This window comes from Amphibalanus amphitrite, unplaced genomic scaffold (assembly GCF_019059575.1).
Source record: "Amphibalanus amphitrite isolate SeventyFive unplaced genomic scaffold, NRLGWU_Aamphi_draft 000580F_arrow, whole genome shotgun sequence".
Classification (NCBI taxonomy): Eukaryota; Metazoa; Arthropoda; class Thecostraca; order Balanomorpha; family Balanidae; genus Amphibalanus; species Amphibalanus amphitrite.
The window spans coordinates 127908-146222 of record NW_024882074.1 but is presented as its reverse complement, the minus strand read 5'-3'; the positions used below and the strand labels follow the sequence as shown (position 1 = coordinate 146222).

At 51.6% G+C, this 18315-nt stretch overlaps 1 protein-coding gene across 1 annotated transcript; it reads left to right on the top strand.

Annotated features, from left to right (window-relative positions):
- The first annotated feature begins 15829 nt into the window (after positions 1 to 15829).
- LOC122394220 (la-related protein 6-like) lies at positions 15830 to 18035 on the top strand. The gene has a single exon (XM_043390954.1). The coding sequence runs from the start codon at positions 16099 to 16101 to the stop codon at positions 17638 to 17640; it is 1542 nt and encodes a 513-aa protein (XP_043246889.1). The 5' UTR covers positions 15830 to 16098; the 3' UTR covers positions 17641 to 18035.
- Positions 18036 to 18315: the final 280 nt, after the last annotated feature.

Sequence of the window (18315 nt, the reverse complement as noted above, 5' to 3'; positions counted from 1 at the left end):
CTTCGAACCCGGACTGTTGTAACCGGGAACGCGTGCTCTCACCACGCGGAGTCCAACGCTCTACCAACTGAGCTACGGGACCGGCAACAAAAATGTCAACAAAATGTCATTTGTTCTGCTAGATGTCAATTTATGCTTCAGATTTCGGCAGTTCTATTATGCACATTCGGCAGACAATTATGAACTCTTTAATCCTTTACTCCGCATACTCACACCTGGCAAGGAGATTGTCATTACAAAAAAGCTCATATATGATATAATTTCTATTTGTATGTACAGTCCACAGCAGAAGTAATGTGCGGTTTCAGTCATGGGTATGTTCTGCTTCTGAAGCTTAGGAACGATTAACCAGACTACAATGAAACTTTGAATGTAGCTTATATGTATCGTCACCCTTGCAGAGCTGCAACTTTAGCTATTGACATCTTCTTTTCGATCACTCCGCATTAAACAATCGCCAGTCAAAGCCAACCGTTGAGATTGGTAAAACCCTACATTACTTTAGCGGTGGGCTGTACCTACATACTTTTAACCAAGGCACTTTCTCCGTCTGTAGCCGGCAGATGCCTGAATGGAACATCGATAATGGAGCTCACAAGTCACAAGGTCGATTATCATAAGATTATGTGATGATAAGAAATTCACAGAATTTCACTGCCAAGATCACGAACCACTTCATTGGATCAGAGTTTTCGACATCCTTCAATGTGTCTCACGAAGTGTCGAGGACCGCAGCGGAGGTTCTCGCAAGGATCGTGATGCTTTCACGAGACGTGTCAATCGTGACTCCGCGTCGAGCTAACCGGCGTGGTCTTGCACGTTTCGTCCTTTCATCCAACCATAGAGCCCAACTTTCAAAAATAAATTGTGTAAGGTCCAGACATGTGCATGGATTCGAGAAAATGGATCTTGGATCTGATCCCACGGATCCTTATCTCGGATCTGACAGGATCGTAGATCCATATCTTTGATTTATCGAGAGATTCGTAGGGACCCTAGATCCGAGGCTAATTTTTTTATTTGAGATCCAATGAGATCATAGATCCTCATTTATTTTTTGCTCACACAGAAAAAAAAGATTTTGTTACAGCTCACAAACGTTCTGCTTTAGTGATCTTATTTGATTGCACGTCATAATCCATGGTTTTGTGGCACTTGCTGACTTAAAAACACTTGGAAACCTGGTTCCAAATGTTTTACATGGCGGGATCCACTCAAATCCACTCAGCTCCGATCAGATAGATCCACGCTCTTGGTTCATTGTCAGATCCTATGAGATCATAGATCCATGATAAATTTTTCACGCCGGATCCGGTGGGATCATGGATCCTATCCTACAGTTTGCTCCGAGATCTACTGAGATCATAGATCCATCACTCCGATCCATGCACATGTCTGTCACGGACACTTAACTGGCAAATGTTTACAACAAACCTGTCAAATATCGACCCAAGGTGACGAATGACGGTGACACCAGCTGACCATCCGGAATATTTGTAACTTACAAATGACGGTCGTGGGGTCACGGCAAATGTTTGCGCCACCGGCTTGGTGTGGCCAGGGTGTGGGAAATGCCGCATCACCATCAGTGATGACGTTTAGTGACATTTTCAGTCGGACGTCATTGCCAGATGTTCAGCGGAATTCAATGTGCACAAACAGGTGTTGGCAGATTCCTGACAACTGAAAACGCTTGTGTCTTATGGTAAAGACTCAAGTGGTAAGTCTGCTGATAAAGTTTATACTTTATACCTTCCTACCTTTTAGAGGGGACTATCTGAAAACCAGGAAATAAGTCGGTTTTGCAGATTGTGTAGTTAGCCAGGCGAATTTCACGTTTTCGGCTGTATTACATTCCAAAATTATTATCTAAGCTATTCATAGCCTTGCAATGAATAAAACAAGCACGAGCCCGATCGTTTATCAAATTCCAAGGCGTATTTCTCCCCGCCATTCGCTAACCGACCTTCATTGTGTGCAGCTACTTCCCTATTCTACGGCAATATTTTATTAAACCCACACGGATAATGAAGGTCTGGGTCATGTACTGCGCAGCTCGGACGTCGTATTACGCAAGTTGTGCGTCACAACTGTCGCCCTTGAAACGCACTCGATGGGCACGCACAGCTTCACGCTGCCGAGACGTGACCGTCCACCAGTTCTGGCCGGAAACTGCGCACCGCGCCGCTTAGTGCCGCGCCGCGCCGAGATACCCATCAAAAGCGGTGGCACACGGGCGGCCTTGGCTGCAGTGTTGGAGGGTCCGCGGCTCATCTCCATTTTGGACATGGTGCTGCACCGGGTGCAGGGCGATCGGGTCCGAGCGGCCTTGTTCCAACCGTGCCGGGTCCGCCGCGAGGGGACGCAGGGCATGCCGACTCCCTTCCGTTTATAGTGAAGGTCAAGGTCACTGGGGGGGACTGGGACCATCGGGCAGAGATGCGCATGAGGAAGAGAGGGTGGACTTTGGCGACTGGCGACGGCATATCGACAGTGATCCACGATTGTCTGCGCTGATACGAACCAGACAGGTTTGCCTGTTTCCAGTCTCGACAAGTTTGTATTTTCGATTACTATTGTAAACTAAGGAACTTGCCTTGCTCTTCGATTCGGCCTTGCTCTTCGCTTGAGCCACCCAGCTGCTCACCAGGCTTATACAACTCGGACGGCTTGCAAAAGTGTTAATCAGGGTCAGAGTCATTTGCAACTCGTGAAAATAAAAATTATTACGACTGGAATCTCTCTCTCATAGCCGACAATGCAATGCGTTCGCACGAGCACAATGTGATTGTTTCGGATAAGTCGTTCTAGATTTGTTCACAGAATATATTATGACAATTGTTCATCTAGTCTTCTTCGGACTGATTTCGCTCCAGTTTACATAAGCGGTGACCGGCTGACCTGGCGTTCCACCCCGCTCGTCTGCCGGCGGCGGCGGGCCAGCCAGCTCTGCCAGACAGTCCTGCGGGGGCGGGCACAGGGCAGCCCAGTGACGCCCGGACCAGCCCAGTGACGTCACCGAATGCTCTGTTTACCAACTGGGACCTTCCGAGAAACGTCCGACCCAGTCCGCGGTAACGCCCCTGTCCGCGCGTCGGCCAAATGCCAGTTGCAACACCCTGGTGGTCTGTTGGTCTGTTTTTGAGAAATTGGCCGAATCGTCGCATTTAACCGGTTTAATAGCGACGTAGATTTATTTTGAACGCATCTTGTTCTACAGGCTTCGGCTATTTTCTGACGTAACGCTTTTTACGCAGATTGTAGCTGCTCGCAAAGTTTTTGATACCTACATATGCTTCGGGGAAGCACTCATATATATGCTCTAATGACCCGTTGGCCAATGTGAGACTTGGACTGCTTGAAATCTGAGATGAAACCTGACAATGGAATGGAAACACCTTGTGGCTGGTGTTTCGAAGTTCGAACCATTGGCAGCTTGAAATGCTATTTCAAAATTTCCTCTATGGAGCTGCGCATAAAGTGCTTTCAGTTACACGGAAAGCATAAGTGGTACACTGAGAAAAAAAATTATTCCCCTGGAACACCTTTAAGGGTGTGTACCAAACTGCACCTCGCTGGGGTGTCAGACGGGTGTCACTTTTGACACCAATACAGGTGTCATTGGGAATGAAACACCGGGTGTCTGACACCCTTTTAGGTGTCTGACACCCTTTTGGGTGCACACCCAAAAGGGTGTCAGACATCCGGTGTTTGATTCCCAATGACACCTGTATTGGTGTCAAAAGTGACACCCGTCTGACACCCCAGCGAGGTGCAGTTTGGTACACACCCTTAAAGGTGTTACGAGAGTGTCCATTGGATGCCAAAAAAGGTGTCGACACATTCTTACATTTATTGGTTCAAACAGGCATATCGCTTACATACATGGCATTCCTATCTTGTATACAGCAACAAACTATAAAGTACAAAAAAAATATGGGCTCTATATTTACGGAGAAATCCAATGAAAACTCACCGAAACACATCGGGTCCATTCACAGTGAGAAGTTGCTCGCATTTCAGCAATGATAATTAACCGTCGATTATCTCAAACCAGATGTTATTCCGCAGTTCACTTGCTTTCGTTTCCATGGTGCAATGCTGTGTTGTCATCCTCACTCCAGACTTCAAATTTCACCGAGTACCGCCCGCCTCGTCATTTGAATAAACACGGAGCAAGCTACAAATAAAAGCTAAACATTATCATTAACGCACAATCACTTGAAGAAGTACGCTGCGAACAACGTTCGGCGCCACTATATCCACATAAATTCAAAAAAGCCCTGCCATCACTCACACCGCACACGCACCACGTGGCACGTGGCCACGCCACGCTGCCGCCAACTGAAATCTAACGGCTTTCCTGCAAGGTGGCGCTTTTTGATCTTCGCTTGGTTGACGCCGTGACCACCACACAAATGACGTCACACAATGCAGCTTGCTGATTGGGTAATGATTCAAACCACTGGACCTGCTGTGGTTTCTAGCCGTGCTACGGAGTCAGAGTCGGAGTCTGATGGAGTTGGCAGTTCTGGCCGGAATAGGAGTCCATTTTGGAAGACAGAGCGGGAGTCCGAGTCACTGAAAATCCGTTAGACACCGCATCCCTGGTTCCTAACACAAGTGACGTCAGAACAATTTATGTGATGATTTAGGTTCGAATACACGACAGCTTTCAAACATTTCATGACTCATGCTGGAATGTTCCTCAACAAATGACAACACTCGTGAAGGTATCACAAGGGTATCAGATCCCTTTTAAGGAACATTTTTTTACACCTTTTGAAGTGTTGATGGTTTAGGGGGGTTTGACACCCGAATGGATGTTGGTGTAGGACACCCATTAATGTGTCTTTCTGAATCCCATTATGGTGTGTTTAAAAGCGCGTTGCACTTGAAGGTTGTCATCGTGGTGTTGTACACCTCCATGATTCCCAAAACAACATTTTTGACACCAATCTGGGCGTTATATATGACACTGCAATGATGTCCGACACCCGTGAGACACCCCATGGGAATATTTTTCCTCATTTTGTTTCACGCTGTTTTTGGTGTCAGATCCTTTTGCAAGTGTCAATGTGACACCTCTAGCAGTGTCGGACACTCTTAACATTCCGCTTCAATAAATGGCAACACCTGTGAAGGCATCATAAGGGTGTCAGATGCTTTTAAAAGAACATTTTTGACACCTTTTAGGGTGTTTGATACCTTATAGTGTTTGATACCCGGATGGGTGTGGGTGTCGGACACCTATTAAGGTGTCATGCTGAATCCCATTAAGGTATATCTAAACGCTCGCATGCGAACGAACACTTGAAAGGGTGTCATCGTGGTGTTGTACACCTTAATGATTCCCTAAACAGCATTTTTCAACACCAATCTGGGTGTTCGATGACACCTCCAATGGTGTCTGACACCCGTAAAACACCCCTGGGGAATAATTTTTTTTCTCAGTGTATATAGGTACTTTGCCAGGACTATGTGAAGTAGGGTGCTTCATATCGAATACGTCCCTCTTGCAGATCAAGCTCTTCCAGTTACGTATATGTAGTCCTCATCCCTGTGCCTAAAGGCCTGGCTACACTACCTATGCGTTTTCTGCGTGCGCTTTTTTGTGGGTTTGCGTGTTTTTCGTAATATCTTTCTGGAAAAATATTAGAAAAAGATATAATTAATATACTTTTGATGTAAGTTAGGTGCATATAAAAGTTCATATAAATCTTATATTAACTAAAATTAAATATCACAAAAAAGTAATATCATTTTTTCCTAGAACGATATTACGCGAAACACGCAAACCCACAAAAAAACGCACGCAGCAAATAAGGGAATTCGTCTGCATAAGAATCTTACTATATAGCAGTGGCATCGCTGTTTTGGAAAGAAGTTCACTGTCTTCAGTGAAATGTCCATTTTGACCACGTTACCATGAGCACTCGCGATCCGGATAACCAAATTTATACTGCGTAATTTTTCTCGAAATCCTTGTTATACCTACATGGTGCATAAGTTAAAGTGGATTAGCTTTATATAATCACTTAATGCCTTACCTTATTTTCATAAAGCGTCTAAGCATACAGGATTATCTAATCCACTCATACTTATCCGGATCAGCAGTGCTTACTGCCCATGGAAACCGTCAATGCAGATAATGAGACACGCCCGAAACAGCCGTCTCGTTTGGTACTCGTTGAGCTATTCGACAATATATTCAGCTTCATTGTGAGGCACCGGCTTTTATCATCATTTTGTTGGAAAATGCAAGTTTTATTGGCACTTGCATTTGGCAATATGTATGCATGGCGCATTGCACAATATACAACTTCGATTGTGTGACCTTGCAAACACATGAGCAAGCTCAATGCGCAGGGGCGTCGACGCGTAAGGAAAACTGGTCCGACTTTTTCTCGGGGGCCCCCACCGGTGGGGGCCCCGTGGCCGCAGCAGGGCCCCCGAGAGCCCCAACAGGGGCCCCCCGCGGCCGCAGAAGGGGACCCCGCGGGCCGCAGCAGGGCCCCGCGGTGTCTAGCAGGGCCCCAGAGGCGCAGCAGGGCCCCCGCGGTCTCTAGCAGGGCCCCCCGAGCCACAGTAGGGCCCCCGCGGTCTGCAGCAGGGGCCCCCACGAGCCACAGCAGGGCACCGCCTAGTCGAAAAAGTGGTCCGACTAGTCGGAAAAGTCGGACCGGTGTCGACGTCCCTGTCAATGCGTATTATAAGCAGATGTTGAAACGGGCATCGGCCACAACTCTGAGAATATGTAGGTGATTGTTCATGTTTCTTAGGTAGGGATCGTTTAATCTGCACAACACAATTTGCAGAAGTGCGAATTGCGCCACTGAGCCCACTGTTTGACCACTATTCGCATTGCCATGACAGTCATTTTTTACTTTGAAACCATGGATAGTTGTGGAGTTGTGGGCGCTTCACAATGAATCTGAATTTCTTTCTGTGAAAAAGAATGATGAAATGCAAGTCACGAAATAAAAATATTTAAAATATCATACCATACGCTAAGGTCATGTCACCAGTCAGTCTTTTCTGCAGGATAGGAAGCGCTCAAATGTCACAGCTGTCATTCAAGTGAGTCAGCATAAAATGTATGCTGATCCTCAGTCTCGGTAACTGATCGCGCAGATTGAGAGGGTCACGGTCGCAGTTAGCCCGATGATCCAGTCCTCTGCAGCTGCCAAACGGACAACAAGCAGCCGACCCCGGTCAAATGCTTCTCTTGGCATCCCGCCCAGCAGGCTATTGCACAACAGAGCGGGTCTCCCCCTGCCTCATTGTGCAGTTCCGTGCCGGGTTTCCTTCGAGATATGTATGTACCCGCCGATATTACCGCGTAGAAATTCCGCCGTGTGGGCTGATTCCTTCCGAGTGCGTAGACCTTCTCGAGTTGTCCATTTTCGGCGCAGTTTGGGGAGCACACAGCGCAGTACCGAGCGACACGCACAAAACAATCGTTCCACCTGCCGTGCCAGTCTTCAGAGCGGGACTTCTAGCGTCTCGACGGCCCCCTCCCCTGACGAGGGGCGCACGCGGCTGTTTTTAGGTGCACCCTAAGTCGGAGGGCCCCCGAGCCACCTGGTTGAGTGTATCGTACGAACCCAGCCGTGAGCGCTTGTGATGGGAGGAGCAATCACGGAGGCCTCTCATCGTAACAGATGCCAAAATGCGTCACTCGGCAGGTGGATCGCTTGCTCACGCCGTGTGTGTAACGCGTGTCAGTTCAGATAATGATAGTAAGTCAGTCTGAGTCAGCGCGGGGCCGGTCTCAGCTGTTGAATTGGTGATGACTGGTCACCTGTAGTTCGGGTCAGCTGCAGGTCAGTCGACGCCCCTCACGGGGGCAAGGTGAGCCGGCACCGGGGCCAAACTCATGTGGCTCCTCCCAGTTCTCTGGGGCACGGCCCCAACGTTTACGAGACCGGCCGATGCCGTGTGGGATCGTCAAGTGCGCACGTCCACGCCTCTGGGTTGATGCAACCCTGGCCGACAAAGGCCTGGATCAGGGTGCGAGAGGGTTCATGGGGCGCCTCGACTGTCCTGAGCATCGCAGGTCGAAATGTGTGTACCATTTGTAAGTTGGTTTGAGTTTTTGTTCGAGGTTGTGGTTTCATCATTTCCCTAGAAGCAACATAAGATTTACAGGATGGCGAGCAGCATAAGTACATAGATAAAAACGCATTGAGTGCCTAGAAAGGAAGAAATGTTTTTTTTTCCGAAAGGAAATGAGACTGTGCATTTTTATGCAATTTAGACGAGATTTGTGAAGTGGCTTTTTTCGGCCATGGTTATGGGTCCATCCTTATCAAAATAGGTTCCTCGCGTTTGATCAAGTGTCTCATTTTTAATTGCTGCAAAAACAAAATCTCATAAATCAAAACCCAGCAAGCTGTAGTCGTCGAACCTGAAAAATGAAATAATCCATTATCCAACTCAGGGCTGCGGAGTCGATGGATTTTCGGCGACTCCGACTCCGACTCCGACTCCGGCTTTCAAAAACCAGCTCCGACTCCGACTCCGACTCCGGGCAGAATTGTCGACTCCGACCGACTCCAACTCCCGACTCCGACTCCGCAGACCTAGCAGGGCTGCGGAGTCGACAGATTTTCGATGACTCCGACTCCGACTCCGGCTCGGGTTTCTAAAATCGACTCCGACTCCGACTCCGACTCCGGTCACAACTGTCGACTCCGACCAACTCCGACTCCGACTCCGACTCCGACTCCGCAGCCATTCCAACTGATTGACTTCACGCTTTCCACGAACTATTTCCCATTCGGCCATGATCTGAAGGAGCGACCTCAATAGAATGACGTTCATGATTTTTTTTTTAAGGCGTGGGTACGTACTGCGTATGCTTTTATGGCTAAGGAGACTGGATACAGAAAGCAGAATAGGGTCCATAACTAGTATCCTCTTGAGAAAAAAAAAGTTTTTGATCGCCTGGTTTGATGGCTGGAAAAGTACTGGCTGCCGTAATTAAATCGGCGCCGCGTCCACGCATCTTGCCCTCAGGTCATGGTTATTCGCACTCGGCCAAATCACATTCCACGTCACGTTTCACGGGCAGACTTGCACGAGCACTATGGCAGAATACCGTATAGTACAAATGGAATTTTACAGAAATCCATTGGCGTCTGCCGATCAATAACAGGAAAGTTCCATTCGAAAGAATATGGCGCCATTGCCGCCTGAACCTAGTCCAAAGTGTTTCCAGGGTAACCTGCTGTGCTAAAAAGCTAGCTTCGTCATTTTGGCTTATCTTTGAGAGATGAGATATGGTGCGTGATCTGAATAATGGCATAAACGTATTCCTTTGCGCTGGGTCAGTTGCAGTGCAGTCATTTTCGCCTACAGAGTTCACAGTGGCAGTCAGTTGACGATGGGAGGCAAAAATGGGCTGGGCGGGCTGAGACGGTCACTAAGCTGCCATGTCCTCCGGACAAACCCTGTCCAGAGCATCCCGTCGCAGAACAGACTCGCCAAACACCTGCAGAAAAGGCACCTCAGAAGTCTGAAATCCACAATTCACGCGCAAGCTCGCGGTGACTCCAGTCTGGTACTTACACGGAGGAGCATGACAAAAGCAATGGAATGATGCGTTGCGTGCATCAACTAGTTCGTTTGTAAATCGCCTTGGCGGCCAACAAAATAACTGTGATGCGGCGAGGCGACTGTTTTGACGCCAGGACAGTGCACCGTGCATAGTCTCATTGCCGAGCGTGCTGAACCGGCCGTGCCCAGCCATTGTTGTCCCGATCTAGATGCAGCATCCGGCCGGCTAAGTGAAGGTAACGAATCGCGGCAGTTGCATCCGCTGGAGCTGTCTGTAAGCGTCCATAAACAGGCCAGATCATGAATAAAGCCGTCCCAATAACCGCTGTCAAAGAAGACGTTTGTATTTCAGGCACGATGGTATCATAAAATTGTGTTAATTACCTGAATGAGCTATACGAGTACTGAGCAGTAAATTCACATAAGTCTTAACTTAATCTTAATTAGGATCTGCATCTAAAAAGTAGAAATGTGTTTTATTTTGACTGCCCTAAACAGGCAAAAAGATGCTTGGAATTGAAAGCACCCAGTGAACTGAATGGAATAAAGCGTTTAGTTGTTTGTGCATAATTGTATAAGAGTCTTTATCATACAAGGGATAAATTTACTTCGCAAAAGCTTTCTGAATGTGCACTGAATGACGTTATAATTTGATAGGAATGTGATGACGCTTATGTCGTGGACACCTCAGGGCACTGACAAGTTCATTGAGGGAATTAGACAAGTATGTACATTCTACATACATGCATACAATGTGCCTTCCTTCTCGTCGCAGATGAAACGCTTCTTTACAACAAGCCAAAAGGTCTACGGGGTACGGCGTCATCAGAGCACTGAACAAATCCCTGCCTTCCCCTGATTTTTCTGTCTGTCAACTCATCTCCCGCGCACGGGCTGTTACAACCGAACACGCAATGAACGCCGCATTCCCCGTTCATTCCCGTTCAATCCGCTCGTACACCGCACTCGACATTCCCCGCATAACTCCGTATCTCTGTGGGCGGAAACGGTCTGCTCAGTGCACGCATCTCTGCATGACACCTCCATGTGGGTGGAACAGTAGTTTTGTATGGAGTCAGGGCTTCCCCGTCCTTGCAGCGAGTGAAAAGCTGGGGGCATCCTGCGGTCGGACCCGGGCCCAGTTCCCCTGGCGATCGGCCAGGGGCGGGCCGGCGGGGGGGGGGGCAGGGGGTTCCGGGAAACCCAGCTGGGCACGGGACCCTCCGCTGACGACAGAGACCGTCGAGGGCGACGTCCGGGGGCACGGGTACGACGGGGAGGGGAGACGCGTGCTGGTCACGAGAGAGCCATGTCAAAATGCCAGCCCGTTGAGGCCAAAATAGCCTGTTTATAATGGGCGCCGACAGGACTGTAGCCAAGAGGAAGAGGCTGTCGATGAGAGAATGTTCAGAAGCAGATCACCAGTCACCTCTCGGCTATTACAGCAAGATGAAGAAGATTGAGAAATAAGATGACGTTGTTTGCCTTCGCTGTTATTTATAACGTAAAGAGCTCATTGCAAGGCCGTCACTTCAATATAAACACCAAAGGGTTTGTTTGCGATGAAGCTATTGACGTTCGGATGGATTTAAATGTCATTTGTCGACGGAGATCAGCTAAACACGAAATTTAAAACCCTCGGAAGGGTGCCACTGGGGATTGCCGCTTACGTTACAAACGGTGAATTAATTAGCATGCATATTGACTGACATGCTCCGATTGAGCGTCATCGAAAGGAGGGAAATGAAGTATTTTAAGCAGGGATGCGGAGCCGTGGAAATTTTAGACGGCTCCGGCTCCGGCTCCGGCTCCGGAGAAAAAATCGGCTCCGGCTCCGGCTCCGGCTCCGGGTGAAATGTTATGGCGGCTCCGGCTCCGGCTCCGGCTCCGAGTAAAATGGTCCGGCTCCGGCGGCTCCGGCTCCGGCGGCTCCGGCTCCGACTCAGTACATCCCCTATGCAATCAATCAAATACGGGTGGAAAAAAATTGGATTGGTTATACGCGTTACTCTTTGCCATGACCGGCTCACCACGTCCCCGCGCAAACGCATCTCGGAAAGAACTGGCAGAACAAAGGACTAGGAAGCGATGGCATTGGAAACGCAGTCGCCGCGAATCGGAGTTCACTGAACCATCTTAAGCTGACACCCGTCTCGGGCTGCATTGGGGGGTGGGGTGGGGGGAAGAGACGGTGCTGGGAGTCGCAGTCCACTGCACTGGCTTCAAAACAATGGCCGTCACCTGATGACCGGTCCTCATGTTCTGGGGATGCAGCAGACGTGGGGGGAGGAGTAAACAGGAAGTTGATTGGGTACTGTGGGATGCTGGGGATATTCGGCTTTTTTCATTCACTTGATGGCCCATGACGTACTATTGGTCTCAAGATAAGAGCCCAGGCGACCTGTAGTTTTGATGCGGTGAATACCCTTACCCTCGCCACAACTCGGGCCGAGTGCAACCCTCCTCCTAGCCAGCGCCACCCCCACTCGAGTTGTGGCGAGGGTGAGGGTATTCACCGCATCAAAACTACAGGTAGCCTGGGCCCTTATCTTGAGGCCAATAGTACCATATGTTTTACTGCCTTGTACTGTCAAACCGAACTAGGTCAATTATTTTTTTCCTCTTCAAAAAATAAAAAGGAGCCGGAGTCGCCCCCTTTTTGGCGGCTCCGGCTCCGGCTCCGGCTCCGGGCTATATTGTTTCACGGCTCCGGCTCCGGCTCCGGCTCCGGGCAAAATATGCCGGCTCCGGCGGCTCCGGCTCCGACTCCGGCTCCGGCTCCGCATCCCTGATTTTAAGAGAAGAGAGGTCACTTTTAGATCAATTAATCATTCAAATTTTAATCATAAAGCAACATTCACATATGTAGCAATAAAAGCCATGTTGCCACTTATTGCCACCACACCAAAAATTACAGTTCCAGCTCCGCAATGTCCACTGCAGCTGGGCTCAAATGATGCTCCAGGAGCCGGCCTTCGACAGCGTCCAGCATCGCCGGCTCCTGGAGAAGCTCGGCTGGTACGGGATTGACACTCATTGGTTTGAAAATTGGCTGGGCGGTCGCAGGCAGTCTGTGAGAGGTGGAACTGGAGGTACGCTACCCATTACTCATGGGGTGGTTCAGGGGTCATTGTTAGGACCAATTTTATTTTTAGTATTTACAAATGACTTGGTGTCTTATATGGATGGCTCAAAAATTGTGATGTACGCCGATGATGTGCAGTTCTTGCACCAGGGATTGTCCAATAATTTGACGGAACTCCAAGCGACTGTTGAGAGCACCGTGGCCACTGCGCATAGTTGGTTTGATGAAAATTGTTTGAAAATCAATCCCAACAAAACTGATCTAACTCTTATCAAATCTACCAGAAGACGATCTCCGTCTCAATTATCGGTTCGTTTTGGCAATGCAACTATCAAACCTTCTCCAACAGTCAAAGTGTTGGGGATGACAGTAGACGGAGGACTCACATTCGAAGCTCACGTCTCAAGCGTGGTGCGGCGCTGCTATGCCACACTCGGTGGTCTATCAAAAATGACCGGCAAATTGCCCGAAATGGTGAAAAAAATGATAGTAGAAACGCTGATCTTTCCACACATTTCGTATTGTTCCACGGTGTGGGCCGGGTGTACCAAGATCCAGCGCCACCGTTTACAAAAGGTTATCAACCACTGTGCGCAGGTGGTGAAGGGCACCAGACGGTCTGCCCATGTATCACCACTGATGGTAGACCTGAACTGGCCATCCATTGACTCAATGATCACTGAGCGTGATGTTGCACAGGTCCAGGTGCATTATTTGCTTAATCACCCCCAAGCGCCGTCCAACGTAACCCAGGGCATTGTGCACCGATCCGATGTCTCCACCAGGGACACCAGATCCGCTGTGGCTGGTGCCCTGCAGATTCCCAGGGTAAACAGTGAACATGCGCGGAAGTTTTTCTTTTCCCGCGCGCCCGCCCAATGGAATCGCGCCCCTGCCGGTGTGACAGGGGCTCGCTCAGCAGCGCTGTGTCGCAAAAGAGCGAGAGACTGGCTGAGGGAACGCGACTGATATGAATGTGTCACTAATGTGTCTTCAAACATATACTTTGTGCTTCCGTATGGGTGTTGTGCATTTTAGTGTTACTATTAGCTTTCGTATGTGTATTTTATCTTTGTGTGTACTTTGACACTTGTCCCGAAAAGCCATTTACCATGGATGGACATAAGAATAAATGATGATGATGATGATGATGATGCTAACGATGCTAAATTTGAATGCTTTCTTAGAAAATACAGCGATGCTCGCGGGCCGAGTAATCACTGGCGAACAACCAGCGGCAATCCTTTGTGTCCTGCGTGGCTCCCAGTTTGGCCCGGCGCCGAGTTTACCAGCAGTCCTGCTCTCAGATCTCACCCGTCCCCCAGACAGACAGCAGCAGACCGACAGAGATGCAACGGCGCGACCTCGGGCGCTCTGCAGGCCGCCAAGACGCCACGTGGTCAGTCACGTGGTCGGGCGGCCGACCCGCACTGCCTCGGGCGATCCCGCGGGCGCCGCGCGGCTCTGCCAGCTGTACCGCGGGCAGAACCTACGTCAGCGGCGGCCGCCTTCGTCCACGGCTGAGACTGCGCTGTCAGACGACCGGAGATGCGCCGTCTGGTGTCCAAATGGTCCCTGCTGACGTCAAAGGGACCAAGAAATTGTCACACAAGTGACAGGAGGATGTGCCTCCGGTCTGCACTCTGAAAACCTGACGCTTTGTAGTGGTAGAAATCGGTTTTGGAAATGATTCTTTAAAAGTTTGTTTGGCAATTGTTTTAGATAAGGTCCAGTTGAACGTCTTTAAGCACAAAAAAATGGAAATTGGGCATCAAAATGAAAGAGATGTGAATGTCTGCTTGTAAGTCGAAATGTGGGATCATTAATGCGAGTTTTAACGCAACGAGTAACGACAATGGCATAAAGCAAAATTTGCAAAAAAGGTTTGCATGTACCCATGGCGCATTTATAAGCAACTGATTCTACCTTGCAAATGTTTGCTTCAACCTGGGATTTGGGAGGACCTCTGAGACTGTGGGCGGCTGGTGGCATGGATCTGTCTCAATGTGTCTTTTGGGGATGTCATGCGGACTGCGGAGTTACGCCCGCTGACGAGTTTCCTGGGCATGGGTCCAGCCGACCTCACCGGGACTCGACCAAACCTGTTCTTGTTTCCGGGCAAATGTTGATCCAGGCTGTTGCTCCTGGCAGATCAGAGTCCTTCAGAAGGTCGTGATCACTCGCAGCGGTAGAAGACGATCTCAGCGGACTGGGGAGGAAGTCGAGAAACATTCACCGTTGCGTAATAGTAATCTGGCTTGGCTCCATTGTTCTCCGGACATTGAAGAATGACCAGTCAAGACTGCAGTGTGATGGTGAGTAGAACATTCCTCGCTGGATGAACGACATCCAGTTTTATTCATCCAACGTCAGATAACTTCTCTGTTATCGCTCTACCAAGATCGGAAGTCTAAAGTTAGATGGCAGGCTATTTGTACATTCAGGCAAGCCTTTAGCCTGCGCAGTGGTGCCCACTGCGCAGCGTTGAAATGCCCTTCCGCTTTTATCACATCGTTGCATACTTTTAATCATTATCGAATATCTTAGCTACAATAGCTCACAGATAGCCAGTTCACGCCAGGTCACCAAATTAACTTAAAAAGATAATTCGAGTGACGGGTCGGCCTGGCTTGAACTACCTACTGCAAAACGCGCAAAGGATTGTCCTAAAATTGTCATTGTAAACCTACGTATGCGCTCAAATTACGTTACATGCAGGTAGGTGTGTACACGAAGTACCTTAGTTTCAATTATATAAATAAATTTGTATTGTTATTCATTGCAATAAAAAACGACGTCATGGTTACAATAGTTTGTAAAAGGGTAATATCAGTTTTTAACATTATACTGGCTTGAAATGTAGCGAATATCGAGAGCCAATGAATGAAATACATTCTTTAGAATGAATCGAACTTAATATATCTTTAAAAAACATACTGACTCGTGTACTCGTAGTACCCAGTAGCGACACAATCTAACTAACCGCACTGGTCTTCTCGTGTCAGTCCTAGGGCCTAGACCGCACGTTCTGGGGACGCCAACGCCTAAAAACCTCAGCTGTCAGGTGCCAGCGCCGTCAGGTGACGGTTACAAAGACCCCTCCCTCGCCCCGCGCCCCTGCGCCCCCGCCGACGGCGCCGCGGGGCACGTGGCCGGGTCGCCACGCTGCGCCGCCGCCGTCGTCGCCGGGCGTCCCGAGCGGCGCGGTACGTCACCGGTGACGTCACGATAGCTATATAGTCTGGCGTCGACGGCGCGCCAGCCAGTGTCTGCCGCCGCTCGGACCGGAGAGAGCCCCGCTGTCTGTCGGCTGGGGACCGCGCTGTCCCAGAGCCTGGCGAGTTCGTCCGACCGGTCTCTCTCCGTCGCCGCGTCGCGCCGCCAGCTTTCCCCGTTCAGCAGTCGAGTGTGTGACCGCCGGGAGAGCAGTCAGCGCGCGCAGTCTGTCCGAGATGGCTGTCAGTGAGCCCGTGCTGATGGTGCCGCCGGCCAGCGAGCCGGTGCCGATCGCGGCGCCCGCCCGCCCGCCGGCCGCCGGCGGCTCGTCCGTCTCCTCCGACAGCGACGAGTCGTCGCTGCCGACGGCCCTGCTCTCGTCGGCTGCCTCGTCCGACGGCCGCGACAGCGGCGTCGAGGCCGACGCCTTCGAGCCGCCCGACGAGATCGTCACGCGCGCCATCGTCGATGCCGTTGAGTTCTACTTCAGCGACGAGAACCTGCTGCGCGACGCCTTCCTGCTGAAGCACGTCAAGCGCAACAAGGAGGGCTTCGTCAGCGTCAAGCTCATCTCGAGCTTCAAGAGGGTGAAGCACATCAGCCGCGACTGGCGCGTGGTGGCGCACGCGCTCCAGCACAGCGACCAGATCGAGCTCAGTGACGCCGGTACCAAGGCGCGCCGGCTGCAGCCGCTGCCGGAGCACGACGAGACGGTGACGAGCCGCACCGTGGTGGCCGTCAACCTGCCCCTCCAGAACCCCACCATCGCCTCCGTGTCGGAGCTCTTCGGCGCGTGCGGGGACATCAGCAGCATCCGCGTGCTGAAGCCCGGCAGCAACATCCCCGTGGAAGTGCGCGCCGCCTTCAACAAGCACCCGGACGTCGCCTGGGAGAACGTCAACTGCGCCGTGGTCGAGTTCGACCTGCAGGAGCAGGCGCGCAGGGCCAGGGACACGATGACGGCCGAGGATCCCACCGACCCCGCCGGCATGCACATCCTGCCCATCGGCAAGGTCAGCAACAAGAAGAAGTCGCGTCAGGAGGAGATCGCCGAGGAGGCAGCGAGCGGCGCCTTGCTGGGCGTCATCGCCGCGGATGCGCAGAAGAAGCGCCGCCAGCGCCGCAAGAAGAACGTGCTGGCCCACTCGGACAGCCGGGGCTCCATCTCGGGCACGGACGGCGAGCTGAGCAGCACGCCCGGCTCCCGGCGCAACTCGCCGCCGCACGGCTGTGTGCCGCTGCTCAGCCACCCGCCGCCGCTGCTCAGCGTCCCGCCTCCCCTGCTGAGCCACCCTCCGCCGCTGCTGAGCCAGCCGCCGCCGCTGCTGAGCTGCCCGCCGCCGCTGCTGCCGCTGCCGGCTGGCCTCGTGCCGCGCCGCCAGTCGCCCCCCAGCGGCGGGCGCAGCTCCGTGTTCGCCAGCACCGACATCCGCCTGCTGCCCGACGGCGGCGCCTCCATCTCCAAGCCGCCGCCGGCCGCCCCGAGCGCCGCCAAGCCGCCGGCTGCCGGTGGCAAGCCGGCCTCGGAGCGCCGTCAAAAGAAGAGCAGCCCACCGTCGTTCGACGGCCCGCCGCCGCCCGGCACCTGCCCTTGGATCCAGCGCCGAAAGGCGTCCGGCGTGCAGGATGGCGACCGGCGCGGCTCCCTCATCGCCCAGGAGCACGTGCTGCGCGCGCCGCGCGGCCCCGACGGCACCAGCGGCTTCACGGCGGCGCTGCGACGGTCGCGGCCCGCCCCTGCCGCCTCCGCCGCCGCCGCCACCCCCGCCCAGAACTGATCCCCCACCGCACTCGGCTGTGATGAAGGGGCGAGCCATGCTGTGATAAACTGTGCCGCACGCAGCGGGCCGACGTCGACGCCAGTTTGCGCCGTCGACCCGCTGCGTCCTCATGAGCTGGTACAAGTTCTCCGACCGTTGCTCGTCCTGTCTTACTAAGGAGATATTTATATGAGTCAGTGCCGACTTTTTGTTGGCCCTCTATTTAGAGATGTGCATGTTTGTTGAGTATTTGAGAGAGCTGAGTGCGGCTGAGTGCGATTGGGAGATCTGAGAGCTTGGGCGTGTATTTATTGTATTTTTCCTTGTCGGTGCCTGGTGTTCCTATGGGGGCGATGCGAGTTGTCACTTGATGCAACTGTATACTGTGTCCAAATACACATATGTCCACATCATTTGGCATTTCAATCACTCGCGAGTACGGAAACCGCAGCAACGGAAGAGGCTTACGGCCGAATTTCATTGAAAATCGGCGGACCGGCTTGCAGTTCGATCCGTGGAACGCTACCTTCCTGGCCCGGCGAGATCGAGCCTGCTCCCCAAGGCCAGGGAGCGGCTTCGGGCCTGCCGCTGTCGCTCGACGGTTAAGGCCAGGGCCGGAACGGAACGGACCCGGCTCCCGCTGAGGCCCGGCGCGAGCGGCGAAAGTGACGCTCCCGGCGCTGGCGCTCAGTC